Source organism: Quercus lobata, chromosome 12 (genome assembly GCF_001633185.2).
Source record: "Quercus lobata isolate SW786 chromosome 12, ValleyOak3.0 Primary Assembly, whole genome shotgun sequence".
In the NCBI taxonomy this organism is placed as follows: domain Eukaryota; kingdom Viridiplantae; phylum Streptophyta; class Magnoliopsida; order Fagales; family Fagaceae; genus Quercus; species Quercus lobata.
In genome coordinates this window covers 36,491,140-36,511,678 of record NC_044915.1, presented here as the reverse complement: position 1 = coordinate 36,511,678, position 20,539 = coordinate 36,491,140, and the positions used below count along the sequence as shown (strand labels likewise).

The 20,539-nt window shown below is 33.5% G+C and overlaps 1 protein-coding gene across 1 annotated transcript; it reads right to left on the bottom strand.

Annotated features, from left to right (window-relative positions):
* Window positions 1-48: 48 nt before the first annotated feature.
* On the bottom strand, window positions 49-6,499 carry LOC115970972 (protein MAINTENANCE OF MERISTEMS-like). The gene is made up of 7 exons (XM_031090616.1): window positions 6,460-6,499; window positions 3,203-3,294; window positions 2,307-3,091; window positions 2,109-2,196; window positions 1,492-1,887; window positions 573-1,398; window positions 49-478 (listed from the first exon to the last, which is right to left on the bottom strand). Exons 2-7 carry the CDS (start codon window positions 3,290-3,292, stop codon window positions 429-431), a joined length of 2,235 nt encoding a protein of 744 aa, XP_030946476.1. The 5' UTR covers window positions 3,293-3,294; window positions 6,460-6,499; the 3' UTR covers window positions 49-428.
* Window positions 6,500-20,539: the final 14,040 nt, after the last annotated feature.

Genomic DNA, 20,539 nt, shown 5'->3' with positions numbered 1-20,539 from the left:
ATCTAAACAATGTTAATAATTCCACTTCGTAGACCCTTTCTAGAGGCTGAACACACAATTAATAATAAAATTCACAGTTTTAATTGCATCTACATTCGTTACGCCCAACTTCAACAAAAAGTTTCCTTGTATTGCATTTCTAAACATTCTACATTCATCTCTACAATTAGCAAATACCCATTAATAGAAACATCCCATAACAACTGATTGTTGCCACAATGCTTACTAAAGCATGCACAATGCTTATCAACCACTACCATGAAATCATCTATATAAGAATGCCTATAACATTCCAGTCTATATCTTGTAATCCATGTGGATTGCATAATAGTGGCTCATCATATAAAATATATACAAGAAGATCCGATACATGACAAAAAGATCCTATACCATTACCAACCCAAAGTAGCACAAATTCTACCCTTGAATCATTCTCGTTTTCTTCTCCTCACCGGTTCCTTCACTGGTCTCACCTTGCCTGAAAAGAACACAACACAAGCAAATATTAATATGCAAATGATTTAACTATAAAGCGATGTATATGTAATCGGTATCGAATCAAACTATAGTACCATGTCCAGTCCCACAGTCAGGAGGATGTGTCCGTGTGCGTTGCGGCCTTCGTGGCCGATCCTCGATGTGCGAAGGCTCTGCTGGGGGGATGGGTATCTGTGTCTGGATAAACTCGGTATGCACAAACTCAGGGGGGACAGCAACAGGGGTGGGTCGCCCAGGAGTGGGCATGAACCTCATCTCATCTCTATCATCTAAAACTCCGGGGGCAGGGCCGGCAGTCAGTGGGGGAGACGTACAGGTGGTGGGCAACAAAGATGTACTAGGGGGTGTGGGTGGGCAAGTACCATCGCTCCTCATGGATGGGGACCCAAATGTGTCTCTCTGGGCAAACGTATGGGATGGACCCGCATCATCGTGTGCCATGGAGCCTACGTCATAAGCAGTGTCGTCCCACATCTCATCTGTTGTCTGACTTGCTTCCTCCATGGTGTGGTCATGCACGGGTGTGTGGCGCCGAGTAGATGTGGGCACGGGTGTGTGACGCCGACTAGATGTGGGCACGGGTGTGTGACGCGAACCAGATGTAGGACGCTGAGCAGATGTGGGACGTCGACTAGATGTGGGCACGGGTGTGTGACGCTGACCAGATGTGGGAGGCCGACTAGATGTATGACGCTGGCTAGAAGTGGATCCTCCACGCCCTTGACGTCCACTTGCTTGCCGACCACGTCGTACAGCTGGTGAACTTGTGTTGCCCACGACACGTGCACGGTCCAAGGATAACCGACCGATCTCTTCAACAGCTTGCAAGGCATTAATACAGTCGGTGTAGATCTCAGACCCTGGTTCGCACTTCGTTATAATGTGCAACTGTGATTCAACCTGTCAGAAATATACAAGAGTAGTGAATTGTAGGTTTAACTAAACTATGCGAAGCAAAGTACATTTATAACGAAACAGTCTTTGTAAATTTACCAAAGTGTCCCAGTACGAAGTCTCTTTTGTAATATGGCGAATAGTGCGGGGACGAAACCAAACCAAATACTCGTCATTGTAGTTCATCTCCCCATGAAAGGTCGGTGCATTGGCAATTCTGGCGTGCGCAGCCCATTTAGCAATATGCGGGGCATGTATTCGGGCCCAATCTTTTTCGTGCTTGCCCTGGAGGGTGATCTTGTGCAGTTCAATTGAAGTATCAACATCTTGTGGTATGCCTTGCTTCATCCCAAACTGTCGGAGAACACGTTCGGGATGATGGCCTTCAACCACCCAAAAATGTATCAGCGGCACAATAGACCTCCATATACGTTGGCCTGCCGTACAGTATGCGGGTAGAGAACGCAAATAATTTCTGTACGGCTCCCAAACAATCTGCAATGATTCAACAGATGCAAACAACCATATTAACAATATAATTAGAAAAACTGTGTAACAAATGTGAACAATACATGTAACTCTGAAATTAAGAATGTTTTTTTTTTTTTTTTGATAACTAAGAAAGATATGAAATTAAGAATGTTTATTCACTCCAAAGTGAATTGTAAGTACAAAAACTACATGCCAAAACGGTTCCCACTTGTAAGACACGATACCTGATTTGGCCGCAGTGAAGTAAGCGACACACGATAGGCATGTAGGACGTGCATCGAATGTTCAGTTGTTATCTTAGCCCCTTTCCATCTAGCAAACAACACAGACATAACCTTCATATTAGTTACTTACATAATTCCCATGCGAACAAAGTTAATGAGGAAAAGGAAAATCAGTACATATGCTAAGATGCTACATACCTGACAGCAAGTGGACCTGGAGGCAGTGCCTGGTGTGGATGCCTCATCACAGGACATATGTGGGGAAACCTCGCCCACGCCCACAACTGCACCAATAGTAGTGCACCCCCAATCTGCTTGGCTGTCTTCTCTGATGCCTTACAGAGGTGTCTATAGAGCCAACTTAGTGCTGCACTACCCCAACTATACTTCTTTCCGTTGCTGATTGGATCGAAATATTGCAAATACCTAACTGAGATCCGTTCTCCAGACTTATCCATAAATAGCGTACCACCTAACAACTCCAATATGTAAAAACGAGCATACTTCTGCACAAGCGCCTCAGGGGCGTCAACCGGGAGAGGGTCGCGAAACTGATCCTCAAGCCATTTGGCTTTTATGCTCGCCCCTTCCAGCACTCCAGTGTTCTTTTTGTTGTTTCTAAGTTCTCTATGTGGCGGCGGTATACACCCTAGCAATCTTCTGCAGACGTCACGCCAACTGCCCGTCGAGGGTATAGATTCCACCAACGGCAAGCCATCTACAGGTACCCCCATTATAACCTCCATATCTTGTAGTGTGATAGTCATTTCACCGTGGGGCAAGTGAAATGAGTGCGTCTCCGGCCGCCATCTCTCCACCAACGCTGTGATCAATGCGTGGTCAATGTCCATACGTGGGACCCGAAGCAGCCCATCTAACCCCGCATCAGTGATATAAGCGAGAATTCGTGGATCTAACCCATCTACCCCTCCTTGAAGCAGACCTTTGTCTCGGTTACGACAAGTCAATACACCTGGCACTTCCTGCAAATAGAGCAGCGTAGTATTAATAATAATTACAGTACCACATAATAAGTACGCTTCAAAGTTAAATTCCGCCCATATTTCGACTACAAAATAATTACAAGGGCATACCTCGCCTTCCAAATGAGCATCCAAAAGCAAACTTGAACGATGCTTATCCTGCCTCGTGCACAAAGTCTGTATAGCTCCATGTGGGTCCATATCTGGCATTTGGAAACAACATCATTATGGTTATATGCAACATCATTATATGTGATCTGTTTCAACTTTCAAGCTTAATGCAAAAAAGTGAAACATTAGAAGTGCGACAATGAATTCTATTTGTGTGTAAGAGTTTAGAGGCTATATATCTTAAAACACTGCCACATGAATTTGTTCTATATATAGGTGTTACTTTAATAAGCCTATATTAGGTTATAATAAATATTTCAAAACTATTGTTAAATATCTCCTATCTCCTATAGTTTCACACTTTGAAACATGGCATAAGATTACACAGATAATTCCTAATTTCCTATTAATCACTAAATAGTACGATATGCTCCCTGTATGGTGTATATATGTGTATCATGAAGATCCCTTTTTATTTCCTTAATCTTTGCATTTAAAAAAGAAATACTAATTACTTGTGGAGAAAACAGTAAAATATATTTCATGTCCATTCAATTAGTTCACATTTGTCAAAAGATTTTTTTTTTTTTAAACACTATTTTTTTTTCCATCTATTTGTTTTGCATTTATCAGTAATATTTTGACTTTCATTCCATTCTAACCAGAATATTCCGCTCTGGTACATAAATAGGTACACTATATACCTAATATTTTTGTCTTTGTCAAAAGTCAGAAGCCTAAATTGGCCATTTGGACAAAATTTTGGCATGAAATGAGATCTAACTTTGTGGATTAGAGTTTGAGGTTTGGAAACACCTCATTTAAGAGGACCCTTGTTGTAATGCAAGTAACAATGAAAGACAAAGACTAGAATGACTACAATTTCTAAGAAACTAAGTACCGATATCTAAGTTATTTCCAATGCAATGGATTTGAAGTAATCTAATTCGAAATAAATTGGCTTGAAGTGAAATATAAGTAAACAAACTAATTCAATTCAAAGTAAACTACATAAACCATATACTAATCATCATTCTAAAACCAAACTAATTGAAAGCAAGCACAGCAACTAGATACAAGAAACTAACTTAATTAAACTTGATCACAAAGTTCACAGAAAGCACTTACAAACATAAATTCTTCACTACTCCTAAGAACTACAATATCTCCTACAAAACTAAGTACAAATGATCTCAACAAATTTTTTAGTGTATTCGCGGTGTTATTTTCTGTAGAATATGCCTCTATTAATACTTAAGATTTTAGCGGTTATTATCATTTATCAATTTATGCCTTCCATGTGTTTCCTTGCTAATTGTTAATGACACTTTCCAAATTTTCAACTATTCTCAGTAAACTTCTTACAACTTCTTTGAGGCAATTATTCCAAAGTTAACTGCATAAATGCCATGTGTCGCTTTTGCAGATGTGTGTTTCAAAAATTGCTCAAGGCCCTTAACTACGTTGAGGGAATTGCTCCACCCTGCCCTCAACTATTCGAGTATTACTATGCCTAGCATTAGTCCTAGTTTTCAATTATTTTTACTGGGGGCACCACATCACCTACACCTTTTCAGTTGTACGTTTCTTACTGTGCCTCTATTTCATCCCACTTCAGAATTATTTTAACCCCAACAGAAACCATTACAAACAACATTTAACTCCATGGCAATTGTCATTTAAGCCCAAGAAGAGAAACACGTGAAATGAACAATTGTCAGTCTCTCACCTAACTGCCAAGGGCCTCAAGTACAAATAGACGACTCGTTTTCAAGAAAAAGAAACCTAACAAACTTGCTTATACATAATGCAATGATCATTCTCTTTCTTAAGAGTCTTGAAAGCTGATTATAGAGATGTTTTGATGGGATTCAAGGCTGCTAAGATGGGTTTCTTCAACACTTGACTGGTGGCATTGATGGAGGTTGGTGGCAATAATTGTGGATGGATGGGTATGGATTCAATGGGTATAGAGAGAAAATTTAAATAAATAAAAATACAAACCAAAAAAATAGTAATTTACTAGGAAAAAAAAATATAATATAATTTTTATGTGCTCAAAACAGCATAGTTTACAGGATGTGGTTTAATACTGTACATCAAAACTACATTGTTTTCAGCTTAGTAGGAATTTAACAACGGCCCCAACAACGGGTATTGACAAAGGGACGCATATCAAAGCGTATTATACTTTTCGGATCCAAAATCTAAATGTTTAAACTTTAAGCTTTAGAGACAAAACAAAATGACCACGTACTTTAAGAAACAAAGTGCAATTTAATCAAATATAAACATTCCTCATCTCTCTATAACATTTGAGACAAGTAAAGAATATTTCCATTCCTTCCATCGCATATAATCAGCCCTACCAGGAAATTAGAATGGGGCAGAACCATGTCAAATTTTGTTAATTTGCAACAAACTCCTAAAGTATTATTCTCACTGTTTCGGTATCACTCATAGCTTTTTATGAGACAGCATGAACAAAACATTTATGTTATATAGGGACGAACTGCTCTAATATATGTCAAATAAAAATTTTATATTTTATAGAATCTTATACTAACAATTGAATTACTTTTCAACACCATTCTCTAGGTTAGAGAGTTTCCAAATACGAATTGAACAACTCTTCTTGTTTGAGCTTACTGAGTTGCTAATCCAGAGTTCAGCATTTCAGCTCCAGTACATGTTTATGACTTAAGAGACAAATATGGCCCTAACTCACAAATCACAATTCACGTGTCTGCTTCCAAAAAAAAAAGCGTTATCTTACATCATTAGCATCTTGGACTTCATGTTGAATCTTAGTAAAACTAGGGTCAAAGCTTGGATCCAATGCACTAGAGCACTGGACCCAATCCCAGTCTGTAAAACTATATGCATTTTTAAATTTAAACACTACTAAAATCAAGTGAAAATTAACACAAATCACACATAGGTCACTTCCTAGTTAAGGTTTACCCTCAATATAAGTTGGCTTATTGACACATGTATCATAAGCCTCTTCTTGTCAGTGTAGAGTAAATGTTCAATTTGTATAAGCTATAATGGAAAGATAATTTTGAAACCAAAAATCTACGATTAAGTATACCCAATGCTCCAATCTGGCTCCAGAGAATGGTTCTGTAACTACAAAATAACATTTACAGCATCTCCTCTACAAATACCCACAAAGACCCACATATACCCACAAATACCCACAAAGACCCACAAATACCCAATGCTGAAACAAATATTGAGATAAGGAGACATACCTGGTGAATCCAAACTGAAGATGCAGACCGACAGTGACAGTGCGAGCGAGCGCGAGACTGAGAGGGAGACCGCGAGCGAGACCGGCGAGACTGAGAAGGAGACCGCGAGCGAGACCGGCGAGACTGAGAGGGAGACCGCGAGCGAGACCGAGAGCAAGAACAAGAACGAGACTCAGAATGAGAGCGTGAGGAAGATGATAGCGTGATTGAGAGGGAGATTGAAAAAGTGATGGCGAGATTGAGAGGGAGTTTGAGAAAGTGATATCTGAGATTGAGAGGGAGTTTGAGAAAGTGTAAGTGTGGGTAGCACTCTAACAAATGGTTTGGTTTGTGGGTAACAGGGGGGACAACGGGCTTTTCTGGTACTCGAGCTTCCTGAGCTCGGGTACCAAGCTATTTTTTTAATTCCTTATTTCCATGTCACGGTGCCAGGCGGACTAAAAAAACATGGTACTCGAGCTTGGTAAGCTCGAGTACCCGAAAAAGTGGTATATACCTATATATTTCGGAAACAGTGTTTCTGAGCAAATTAGTTTCAAAATTGATGGTAATGGGCTATTTTTGCCCCGAGATTGAATTGGGCTTTTGCTAACAGGTAAACATGGATCTGGGCTTGCGAAAGATCTAAATTACAGTGTTGATCCAAGTTCTTTCTTAATACGTTAGACCCATAAATAAAATTTTTAAGAAAATTACAGTGCATGTGTCCAAGGAGCACTGAAAAGATTTCAATCCTAATTGCTTTAGAACTGTGTGTGTTTTGTGGTTACGTTGAGGGGTCCATGATGACTTGTAAAATGGCTTCTGCATTTGCATTCGTGGAAATTTGATTTGAGGAAGTCTTAATGGGCTTAGAGCCTAAACTTTAAGTTTGGGAATAGGCTCAATTTCTCTCAAGAATCTTCTACTCCTTGTCCTTACGGATGGGGCACTCCTTAATCAGTAGAGTATAATTGGCCAAAAATTCTAATTTTTGGTCAATTATACTCTTCTCCCCCTCTTAATCCAAATATGAATATTATGAGATACTGGGCTTTTCAAAAATTATATACAAATAAAAACAAAGATATTTTGGGCTTTAGCTGACTGGTAAAAATGGACTTGGGCTTGCGGAAGATATCCTTCTTCCCTATCCGATTCTGTATGCATATGTGTTTATAAGACTTTATAAGTATATATATTTTAAATTCTCAAGCCGAGGATATCTTTGACCTGTGCGCCCACTGGCGCAAGACAATTTCATAATAATATTACCCTGCTAAAATAGCTCAATTTGTGAATTTAATGTGATAAATACTAATGTTTCTAATTTTTTTTTGATATATACTAATATGTGATGAGAAGCAAAGAGTGATTTAAAACTTAAACATACATGTATAGGATAAGTTTTTTATTTTATTTTTTTATTTTAGAATACTAAGTATTTTTAACACAAACATAAGAAAATAGGAGGAGGTATTTTTTAAGGAAACTTACAGCGATGTATATCCAAAAAAGATTAACTCTTAGATACATAACATAAGTTTTAAACCTCTTTTACTGTAGCACTTCTCAACAATATTTCCACCCAAACTTTTCTTAAGGTTTTCTAGTTATATGATAGTTTTCCAATAGTCTTAAGTTTTAGTATTTATACCATAAACTACAGTTTCCCTTACTTTCTGTCGTTGATAAGACAGTTTCTTTTAGTGGGAATTGTTGGCCAAAATGGCCCATTAGCATTAATTTTTGAAATATTTAGCAATAGAGCACTGTTTCGGAAATAATTAGGGAAATATCACTTTTTCCGAAAACGCCGCTATAGGGCCCAAAAACGTCACTATAGGGCTTAATAAAAAACGCTACTATAGGGCCCCTTGAACCTGTTATGGGGACTTATAAAAAATTTTTGCAGGAAAACGCCGCTATAGGGCCCAAAAACGTCATTATAACGTCATTATAGGGCTTAAAAACGCCACTATAGGGCCCCTTGAACCTGTTATGGGACTTATAAAAAAAAATTTTTGCAGGAAAACACCGCTATAGGGCCCAAAAACGTCACTATATGGCTTAAAAACGCCACTATAGGGCCCCTTAACCTGTTATGGGACTTATAAAAAATTTTTGCAAGAAAACGCCGCTATAGGACCCGAAAAAGTGATATTTCCCTAATTATTTCCGAAACAGTGCTCTGTTACTAAATATTTCAAAAATTAATGCTAATGGGCCATTTTGGCCGGGAATTGTTAGAAAAAATAATTTTTATTAACTCAGGCTTCTAAAAAATTAAACGAGGCCAATCTAAAGTCAAAATATTACACCTTTACCGCCAAAACAAATAAAATAAAACATATGAATTTTCCAAGTAGATATATTAAGATTTAAAATTTAATGAACAATGCTAATAAAATTATTTATTTGAAAATCATGGAAAGTCAAATTAGGATATTTCAAGACCCTATAAAGCTAGATAGACGTAGACCAACTGTTTGGACAATCTGTCAAGCGGTGGAGTACACCCTCTCTTGCCTGAGAGGTTCTGGAAGGTCTTGAAACTCTTGAAACACTCATTCTAGAAATTTCTCAAAATTTAATCCAAACTTTTATTTTTTATTTATTTTTTATTCAAGATAGAATTCTACTATAACTTAATCTATATGTATATGTGTTTGAAACTTTCTCTTGAAAACTTGAACCCCAATCCTTGCCCCCATATACTCCACAAACATTTATAAAATGACCATCACACCAAAGGTCACGGTGATCCAAATTTTGATCTCTCATAACATTCTCAATTCCTATTAAAATCAAGCAAATATATGCAGTTGAGAATCTTATGGGATGTAGCTTCTATCCGTATTTTTTTTTTCTAAACCAACTTAGTTCATAAAAAATGAGGCACAAAGTTCGAATTACAAAACTAGGGTCTAAAGTTTATCTTTAATCACATAACCAATGACCCTGAAATCTTAGAGGCATGTTTTCGACATTATTTTCGTTAAAATAAAGATATTGTGTGGTATTACACAATAAAATGTGGCGTGTGCCATGTAAAATTCATTATAAAACAAAAATGGTGTGCGGATTCAAAGCGTGGTCCATGTTGACGTTTTCTTATCAAGAAAACATTATGAGACATACATACAATGAAAATCACTAAATCATGTGCTTTGATACTAATGTTGGAAAGAGGAAATGATGAACATAAGAAAGAAGGATTTGCTCACCTTTCATTAGTCAAACTTAAAAAAAGCAAGATCTTTGGAAGTATTTTACATTTTCCCATACTACCTCTAATGAGTAGAACTTTGATAAAACTCACACAATGACATTTTTTACAAGAACAAAACATACAAAATCCACATCCTTGGATATTATTTTATTTATTTATTTATTTTTTTTTCATTACTATATTTGAGCCAAACGGTACGTGCAAAATAATAAGACCTAGGCCAGTTCGAATCCTAAATTCCTAATCCTTGGTAGACCTTTCTTAAGCTTTTATTAAGGCCCATATCAAAATTGAGTCCATTAGATCACCCTATTAAAAAAAAAAAAATTTATCATAAACTTATTTTATAATTTGGGCACTAAAATTAGTTCCAAACTCATACAAAAGATATATCGACCCGTTAAGATTTATTTTGATAACTATATTAATTATCGGGAGAAAATTGGCAAATGCCCATTTCACACACTTTCCAGCATTTTGCCTCATTTCCCAAACTACATAGAGAAATGTCCTTGTTTTGAAACTCAATTTCCTAAAAATCGAGTTTCAATTTAAAACTTGATTTTTGAACAATCGAGTTATAGCACGCTGAAAAATTTAAATTTTTTTTTTTTTTGGGAACTCGAGTTCCATGTAAAGTACTTGAGTTCCATGTGAAGTACTCAAGTTCATGGAACTCAAGTTCTCTAAGTCCACGTTCTTTATAACTCGATATTCCAAAAATCGAGTTTTATATTTGAAACTCGATTTTCTATAGGGGCATTTCCCTAATTAATTTGGGAAATGAGGCAAAATGCTAGAAAGTTTGTGTGAAATGAGCATTTGCCAATTTTGGCCTAATTATCGAGAATTATTTTTAAATCTATGTATGAAATGCATGAATTAACCTAAAATAAGTATGATAATGTTCTATAATAATGTTACAATTATACAAAATTAAGTCATTATTAGGTAAAGTTGGACAATTGACCATGGTAGCTATCTATGGTACTAGTTTATGGGTCATCAATGGATGGATTGATCGGTAGTTTTGAGTGTGTATATGCTGCAATAATGAGGAGGTTATAGCTTGGTCCTCATGGAGGTGCTTTAGTTGTATGTGGGTACAATGGTGGTATTGTGAATGATAATAAGGAAGAGGGTAGATGAGGACAAAAAAAGGTTGTGGGAAGTGAAACTGGCTCTAAAATACAAAGTTGTCACCACCTAATTCGAACCTAATAGAACGGTTTTAGTTTTTGAGATGAAAAGGGGTTTGGGTGAGCACACTAGTGGCAATCAAAGAAAGAAAGGAAAAAGAGAGAGAAAAAAGTAATAATAAGTAAATATTTTTGTTTTTGTATAGCATGATTTTATTGTACTTTTTTTTTATATTTTTTTATACAAGATATAAATTCTACTTTAGTTTAATATAAGTGTATATATATGAAAAACTTTTTCTAGAGACTTGAATTTCGGCTCTTGTCCCCCACATCTCACAAGCACTTATACTTGTGGAGTAACCATTGTGCCAAGGTGCACGGTGGTGAATTAATTGTACTTAAAATGATATGCTCTTTGCTTAATAATATGAGAGGTATTATGTTTACAATATTTTTATAATACTTTGACAACAGATCTTAGATAGTAAGTTATTATTAGTTATAATTTGAACAAACTATTAAACTTACTATTTTACCACTTAGAATTTGTTGTAAAATATTGTGAACATAACATTTATCTAATAATATTCTTTTGAATTTAGTTGATACCTAGCAGCCACATTAATAGAAATTAATAGAAGAATATCCTTACAAACAAACTCAAATAAAATGTTATATACTAAAAAAAAAAAAAAAAAAAAACTATAAAGATAGATAGATAAAAACATTTTATAATGGTTTACTTTTTTTTTAATGGAAAAATAACCTTAAAAGTAAACTTATCAAAATTATTTCAAATTTTAAAGTGAAACTTGTGTTTTATTCTAAAATAATGAAAAAATTGACCAAATTTTATCAGATGAGTTAACTGAAATTTCAGTTGAATTAAACTTATATATTTGTTTATTTATAATTATAAAATTTGAAATGATTGATATATTGGTAAGGAGAGGGAGGGTTTTTTATTTTTGGGATAAATTAAGGAGAGTTCGGTGCGGGTGGCATAGCACACTCAGCTAATGAAGAATGGTTATGGGGTTTCTCCTTGCACTTGGGAGTCACTAATAATACTATGGTTGAACTGTGGGGTATTAGAGAGGCGTTGGTTCAAACATGGGCCAATGGTCATCATCGAGTTTGTCTTCAAACAGATTCTCTTCTTGCTTACAAATGGTTGAATACTAATGAGAAGTATCTTATGGAATTTTTTAACTTGATTTTGGATTGGTGGCTCCTCAACAGGGATTAGGAGGCGTGCATTAAACATATAGGGAGAGAAACTAATAGTTGTGCGGACTTATCGACAAAGAAGGGTGCTTCTCAATCGAAAAGGGAAGTGTTATATGATACACGCCCCACCTTTTTGTGACAATGTCTATAATGGAACTCTATAGGTTTTGTCTCATCCCAGAGTCATTGCGGTTAATAAGAACCCAATAGTGTTTTGTTTGGTTTCAGCTATTCCTCTCTTTGGTTTGGTGTTGTTCAGAGTGTGTTTATCTTGTTTTAGTTTAGTTTGTGTGCGGATGCGGTTTCTTGCACTGTAGTCCTGTTGTAATATTTCTATTGTAAGACTTCTGTTTATCTAAGATATTTCCCGTTTATGCAAAAAATATATATATATATATATATATATTGAAGGCAACTACTACATCAACATGTGTAGTCATGATTATATATTTTGGGGACTAGTAGGTGAGCGCATATGCAAATTGTTTCAGTCGCACAGACGTAGAGTTCCTTCCCGACTACAATTAAAGGAGCCTATAATCATGAGACAGCTATCAGCTAGCCATCAATCCCACTCTTTGCCCACGTGGGAGCCCCATCCTACCATACACGTGGACCATCCGCCTTATTTCGCGTCCTTTGCCGGTTAAGCCGCCCATTTAGTCTTTTTTGCAATTTTGCAAATTTTTGTTGCTGTAAAAAATTTCTAAAAAGCATGAAGTGATACTGACGTCGTTTTGTGCGTCATATGTCTGTGAGTAACGGTTCTGTCAAATATAACATCCAAAGACGTGAAGCTTAATCAAAAGATTTTAATACCTATTCAATTCACATGCTCTGTTATTTGCAATTTAATCCAACGATTTGGAAAGTGAGATTTCATTCAAAAAAAAAAAAAAATATATATATATATAATATATTCGTGATTCTTTTTATTTTAATTTTATTAAAAACCAGACAATACGCTTTTGAATTTATTAAACTGAAAACAACTCTACGAACATCTAGAAGGACAGAGGGAGAAATGTCCTTAGGAAGGTTTTCCAACCAAACCCGAATTTATTTCGTGATTCATGCTTGCATAACTCAATAATTGTTCTTTACTCCAAAAAAAAAAAAAAACTCAATAATTGTTCAAGTCACTTGAAAAAGTGGTTTAAGTAATAATTTTTTATGTGCAATAATTGAGTGATTAAGTGGTTAGTTTCTACCTGGTTCATAGTGAATGTTGAGAAAAAAAAAAAGAAAAGAAAAAAAAAAGTGGGTTTAGTGGGTTTGGAGGAGTTTCACCGTTTCACCTATCTCTCAAATGATGATTTTCCTTCCCCCTCCACTATTCCCTCTTCCTATTAATCCTTTATTTAAACCCTTCAAAGTTCAAACAAATGGAGAGTTAGTTTCTTCAATTTGCATGTAGCATCGAAGTAGAAAATATCCTTCCCAACTCAAAAAAAAAAAAAAAAAAAAAATTCTCTTCCAAATTTTTTTCATATATATATATATATATATATGTCTGTGTTAAATTTAGTCAATAGAAAAACCCTTAATCACACAAATTCTATAAAAATATTAATTTAATAAGAAATTATTAAGTAAGGTAATGATGATAAAGAATTACATCATATGCAATTTAATATTGTCCCTCTATATACCATGCATGAAAAAAAATGTGTGGCAAATTGTGGTTAGTAAAGTATAGAATAAAATACAATTTTTATTCCTCTCTCTCTCTCTCTCTCTCTCTCTCTCTCTCTCTCTCTCTCTCTCTCTCTCTCTCATATAAATTTAAGATGTTTAAAATTTTGTTAACCTCATGAAACTTTCCTGCACAAGTTTTGAAGATCAATATTTTACACATCATTATTCTATTATATATATATTTAATTGATTTTAAAATTTATTCTATATTTAAACCTTAAATTAAAATATTGTCATGTCATATTTTCTTAAAATGACAGAAAATATAGTTATATATACAAATACAATCATAATAAATAACAATTAATTATTGACATAATTATCAATATCATATTTAGATAAAAATAAACTAGAGAAAAAAAAAATATTTTGTTAAACATTTCTCATATATTGCACATATTAGAGACTACTATGTGTGTGTGTATACATTGCTTGCAATATGAAAAAGGTTTCTCTACACTTAAAACAATAAGAGACCATACCTAATTAATACTATTTTAGAAATTTTTTCTGTGCCTTTGGTAGATTAGAAGGGAATGTCACCATCTTAACTAAATTTTTTTTAGGGTAAAAAAAAGTAGGACTCTAAATTAACTAAGAGTATTAAAAGTTCAAAATTGTTCATTTATATTACAAACACGAGCCGAGCTTGAACTCATTACCAAGCTAGATTATATGTTAGTTTGGTTGATTTTCTTCTTTATATTATTTGAGTGAATTAGATATAATAATTGCATTCATGAACTTATAAAAATTAGATTCATTAACCTTGTATGATTAAAAGTAATATATATATTTTTAATTTCAAAGGTGAAAATTGATTGCTCATATTATCAATAAATTATAAAATATAATTTGATATCTTATATACTTAGTTACAAACTTGTACATCTCATACTCAAGTATTTTTTTATATGTATACATATTAAGATATAATATTATATAAAAGATACTCATATTTACAAGCTTGTTCACTAAAAAATTACCATGCTTGAGTTCAACTAATTAATAATTGAGCCAAAAATGTAGACTTAACCTTGCATAACTTATTTGCTAAATAAACGAGTGTAAACAAATTTTTTTTCTTAACAAAACTCTTAGTTAATTTTTCACCTTGGAAAAAAAAAATTTTTAAATCAATCGAACACCTTAAAAAAAAAGTGTTACATCAATATTTTTATAATAAATCATAAGTAGTAAGATGTTATTGATTCTAATTTAAACCTATTACTGAAATTACTTTTAACTCATCAGTAGCCTACCAAAAACAACTTGCCACTTAAGATTTATTAATAATGTGTCAATAATATGTTATAGAAATAGTATTTTTCTTAAAAAAAAAAAAAAAAAAAAAACCCCACCTTCCACTCTTTTAGTCTTTTTTTTTTGGCTGAATCCCTCTACTCTTTATTAGTCAGTCGTCTATATATTAATAGGAAAATACTAATGAGTGCTCTTAGGATATTGATTAACAATTTATTTTAAGAAAGTTTTAACATCACTTTTATGGGAAATAAAAAAAAGCTATCAAAATATTATTTTTTTTTCTTTTTCAATAAAAACTTTCTTTAACTGAATTATTAACCAATACTCTAAGAGCACTCGTTAGCATGACTTATATTAATATATATGCTTCCACCACAATTTCCAAGGTACAATATTTATGCAATACTCAAATGATATTAGCAATTCTTTATACGGTTCACGACACAGCATCAAAGTTCTCAATGGCTAGCTGCTAAGTAACACATATATCTAATTCTGAGGAAAACTGAAGTGGGGGACATGTGGGGTTCATGAAAATCACTGAACATCAGCTGAGGCAGACAAAGATAATGTCTCCACTCCTTTAAGAAACCGATATGTATATTTTTCCCTGAATTAAAGCATTTCTGAAATTTTTGCACAAATTAAACAAAAACGGAAAGAAATGGTTTAAGAGATTGATCTCTCTCTCTCTCTCTCTCTCTGTGCGCGCGAAAGTGAAACTTTTAATTCACTCGAGATGGGACACGGACACCTACACCTCATGCAAGGAATGGTGGGTACTGGTAGCTTGAATTATAAATTTTGAGTAATGCTAGCTTTATAAAATTTTCACAACAAATTTTTTATAATAGATTGTTACTTGTTTTAATTTGGATCTATTATTGACATCATTTTTTTACTTACTAATAACAGTTTGTCACTTAAATTTTATTATAAAAATGTTGTGAACTTAATATTACTCTTAAATTTTAGATTAAGTAATAGATGAAATATTTGAAAGTATATATAATTATTAATGAAATGTGATGAATCTCTTTGGAATTGAATGCATTTTAATGACATGCTCTAAATTCAAAGTCTCTAAATTTCATCTACCACACTATTGATTTATAAAATTTCTGAGGTCTCTCATGGTCAATAAGTGGAATGTTTAGTGGAAAGGCTTGGACACTATATTTTTTAATATAAAAAAATGTGATAATATTTGTAAATATTTTTTTTACATTAAATCAAAAGTGGTATTTCTGATAAGCATCCTATTTAAGAATAATATAGGAAATTGAAATTCTATTTTGAAAAAGTTTCATATTCAACCTAACCTAAAAATAAAAGGTTATTATTTATTAGGCTAAAATGCAAAACTCATCATCTAAGTTTTTTTTTTTTTTTTTTTTTTTTTTTTTTTTTTTTTTTTTTTTTTTTTTTTTTAATTCATTTTAGTTCTCTAATTTTATTTTCGTTCATTTTTGTCTTTTAACTTCCAAATATATTCAATTAAGCTTTTTTCATCAACTTTCGTTATATGTTGTGGTTAATTTTCCAATTTTTAAATTTTTTCTTCAAAATTTTTAAATTAAATAAATTCAATTAATGATTGAAAAGTATTTTCCAGATTTTTTTTTTTTCAAAATTTTTTAATCAAAGTTGATAGAAAAGCCTTTATTCAATAAATCTAAAACATAGAGGACTAAAATGAATGAAATCAAAGTTAGAGTACTGAAATGAATTTAGAAGAAATTTATAGGGTGAGTTTTGCATTTTAGCCTATTCATTATGAGATAAAAACAGTCTTTTTGGCTTTTAATATTAAAAAAAAAAAAAAAAGTCTTTTGCTTTTCAACCTTTTCTAAACTAAATAGATGGTGGCATACACTCTAGCGTGTGCCTAACTTCCACAATTCTTTAGTTTCTTAAATCTTAATAACTTGATTTTTATTTTTAAAAGAATTTGGTGTTTAGATGAGAAATAGATTTGGTGAACCTTATTATAACTTTCAAAATGGGAGTATAACCTATAAAGTATCACTAATTAATTTATGCTTTATACTTTGACTTGATTGGCTTGGGACACGAGGAAACTCGAGTAATTCAAGAAGGATCATCTTGCAAGCAAGATTAACTATTCGTTTGAAGTAATCAGCAATGTAGAGCAGCACCATAAAGGATTGGTGAGGAGGTCTCATAACTAATTACATACTTTATTTTTATTTTTTTGGTTTTGTTGGTAACAGTATTGTTACCTTTTTTAAAAATTATTTTATTGATACATTAATAATAATTTTTTGTATTTACATTTTTTATTTTGTTAGTGAGGGTGTGTGTTCAAAACTTTTCGAACACTGGACTATCCCCTCAAATGTGTGTAGTCTTTTTGTTTCATACACACTAAGTAATTATAAGAAGAAACTTTTTGGAGGAATCCCAAAATGATAATTAGAAGTTTCATGCATTAAAAAAAGAAGAAGATTCAAACCCAAAACTCATGTATATTCATTATATTGACATTTTAATATTTTATACCCATTCATTTGAAGTTGTGGTATTACGTTCTCCTTAATTATGTTGGATTAAGCACTCTCACCTAGGGCTATAAATGAACCAAGCCGATCATGAACAACTCGGGCTCGGCTCAATAAAAAGCTTGTTCATATTTGTTTGTTTATAAATAAGCCAAGTTTAAACCTTAGTTTTAGGCTCGTTTAATTTAATAAGCAAGCCGAGCCCAAGCAAAAAAATTTGTTCACGAATAAGCTCGTGAGCTATTAGGCTTGATACACAACAATTCAAGCATAGCCTCATTTATAAGTTTATCTGTGTTAGCTAAATATACTCATTACACATATCTTAATAATAATATTGCTAACATGAGACCACTACATATATTACCTTAATTTTTTCTTTCCTTTAACTGATCAATAACCGCTTTAAACTATAGTTACATTTAAAAATAAATAAATAATTACGTAGGCCACATATGATCATTCCCTATCAATTATCTAAAGTAAAGTTATGAAACATGTTAGTATTTTCTCATTTATAATAGTTACAAACAGGTATATTTCTAGTCCTTTACCATCTAACGTGAATGTAAAAATAGTATTTTAAACAATTGCTGAAGCTGTAGACAAGGAATAATGAATGACTGAATTTAATTATGTAAATTATTAATTTGAATAATGGCTAATCATAAGTAGAACTAGATGCATGATAAAATGAGTATACTATTTTTATTTTTAAAAATTTAGAGATTTAAGCATTTAATAATGTAATTTTTTTAGATTTCAAACTCAAAAACTTGACTTGAGTTCGAGCTTGAGCTTGATATTAAGCTTGAGTTTGGCTTGACTAATTTATCAAGTCAAGCCAAGCCAAACTCAAACTTTTTGGCTTTCCCACGAACTCAAACTCAAACACTATTTTTAGGCTTGTCACAAGTTCAAGCCAAGTTCAAGCTTTTGATTTTTCTTGACGAGTCAAGCTTAAACATGCACTACTCGACAAAACTTGGTTCGTTTACAGCCCTACACCCTACTAGTCATAACGATCAACAACGTTGAATTTCTAAGGCCTTTTATATTACATAAGATTGTATTTGTTTCCAAGGATCTTAATATGAAGCAACTCATGAACTAATGATGTATAGAGTGAATACGTTACTTACCTTGCTACAAACCATGTGTTTCATGCCCACACTACAAAAAACGCTGATTATAGTAGCATCTTTAGGACCTATAGCAGCTATAGACCTAGATAGACTTATAGTCATGGGGCAATAGCAACATTTTGTGACGTTGTTATAGAAACGCCACTATAGCCCTTGCCTTTTGTAGTGCCATTCAAAACATGTAGAAATTGATTTTCATTTTGTTCAAGAAAATGTCACAAATCATCCTCTAGATGTTCGCTTTATTTCTACCATTAACCAATTAAACAACATCATGATCAAAGATTTATCTTCTCCACGTACGGTTTATTTTTCTTCGTGACAAGTTGAAGCTCTCCTCGAGAAATACTTCAATTTGAGGGGGCGTATTAACCATATTATCTTATTTCGTATTTATCGATTCATATTTTTCAATTCATGCAATCTTTATCAGTTGTAATCCTTATCAAGTACATTCATTTATGTCAATTCTATGCAAAAAAAGCTCAAATAAGTGTGAGAGGATTATACAACTGCCCGTTTGTTTCAATACCTCTCTAAATGGACTACTTAACTAACTCTACTAGGATAGAGACTTGTCAGAGCTAGCGGCCATCCTTTTTAAATTAGCTAGGTCATATTCTTTTGGCCTCCTTTAATTATCATAAATAATGCTGTCCAATTATTAGGTATGGCTTGTGAACTAAAGGTTAAGGTCCAAACTCTATAAACGGCGGAGATAACTTGTTTCGAATCACATGTTCATTCCCAAGAGGTTGTCCCAGTCTATATGTACACCAAAGAATCTTCAGTGGAATATATATCATGAGAGAGAGAGAGAGAGAGAGAGAGAGAGAGAGAGAGGAACAAGTCTTCTCTTTGGAGACAAAAGTTATTGGTCTAACATTGCAGCCAGCAGTCTAAGCCACGGGGTTCTTGCCTTGGTTAACTTTATTATTTTTACTACTAGATTCAAGTCTTCAAAATTAACAATTGGCGTCAGATTGCAATCTACTTTCATCATCGCTTACGTACAGCAAATCATTTAAGACGATGAAAATAAACAAAACAGTAAAAGTAAAGAAAAGGCAATCAACAGCATAAGTTGAAAGCAGGAGAATCGAATATATAGAATTACATAATAATGACTTCTTCTTTTTCACTAATCAATTTCTCTCGCATACATGCCTCATTCTAGTTCCAACAGGCAATAGCTATTCTTTCCAGGTTCAAACTCAGCTTATTTATCGTAGAGGTTAATTAAATCTAGGTTAAAGAAGTCATTTGTAAGTGCTACAAAAAGCATGCAAGTATATGTTTTTATTTAAGGGAGGGAATGGTGTAAAAGGTTACTATATTTGGGACTGGCTTAAGATCGTTGGACACACATACAAAACAGAGAATTTTTTTGGGTAACAAACAAACAGAGAATTAAGTTTAACTTTTTCAGTGCAAGAGTTTTTGAGGCCAGTGTTTCTCATGTCCTCACATGAAAATGAGGACAAGAGAGAGAATCATCATTGCTAAAAACCAGATTATTCCCTGGCATGGGGCCACCATGATTCCAAAGGAGAAAGAGTTACTCACATGTCACCACATCCTCTCAATGTGTCCTCGTCTTCCAAAATCCCATGGCTAATAATGTCCCCTCCTCATCATCATCATAATGTTTTCTTGGATATAGTTCATTTTTTCTCGTCTCTTAAAATCACTCCCCCTAATTCTCATGCTTAAAACACTCAATTTGTTGAAATAATTCATCAAAATTATGAACAGAAAATCTTCTCTCTTCTCTCTCTCTCTCTCTCTCTCTCTAAACAAGTTGTAAAAAAAAGTCATCATTGACTTTTAGGTAGAGAGCATCTTTAATACTTTATATTTTGTCAC

Bases quoted from the DNA above. Each gene is read 5' to 3' on its own strand.
- LOC115970972 (XM_031090616.1), bottom strand. From the start codon at position 3,292: ATGGACCCACATGGAGCTATACAGACTTTGTGCACGAGGCAGGATAAG. The intron at 3,092-3,202 runs GTATGCCCTTGT...CTCTATTTGCAG, and splicing joins ATGCTCATTTGGAAGGCGAG to GAAGTGCCAGGTGTATTGAC. The intron at 479-572 runs GTACTATAGTTT...TGTTCTTTTCAG, and splicing joins TGACTGTGGGACTGGACATG to GCAAGGTGAGACCAGTGAAG.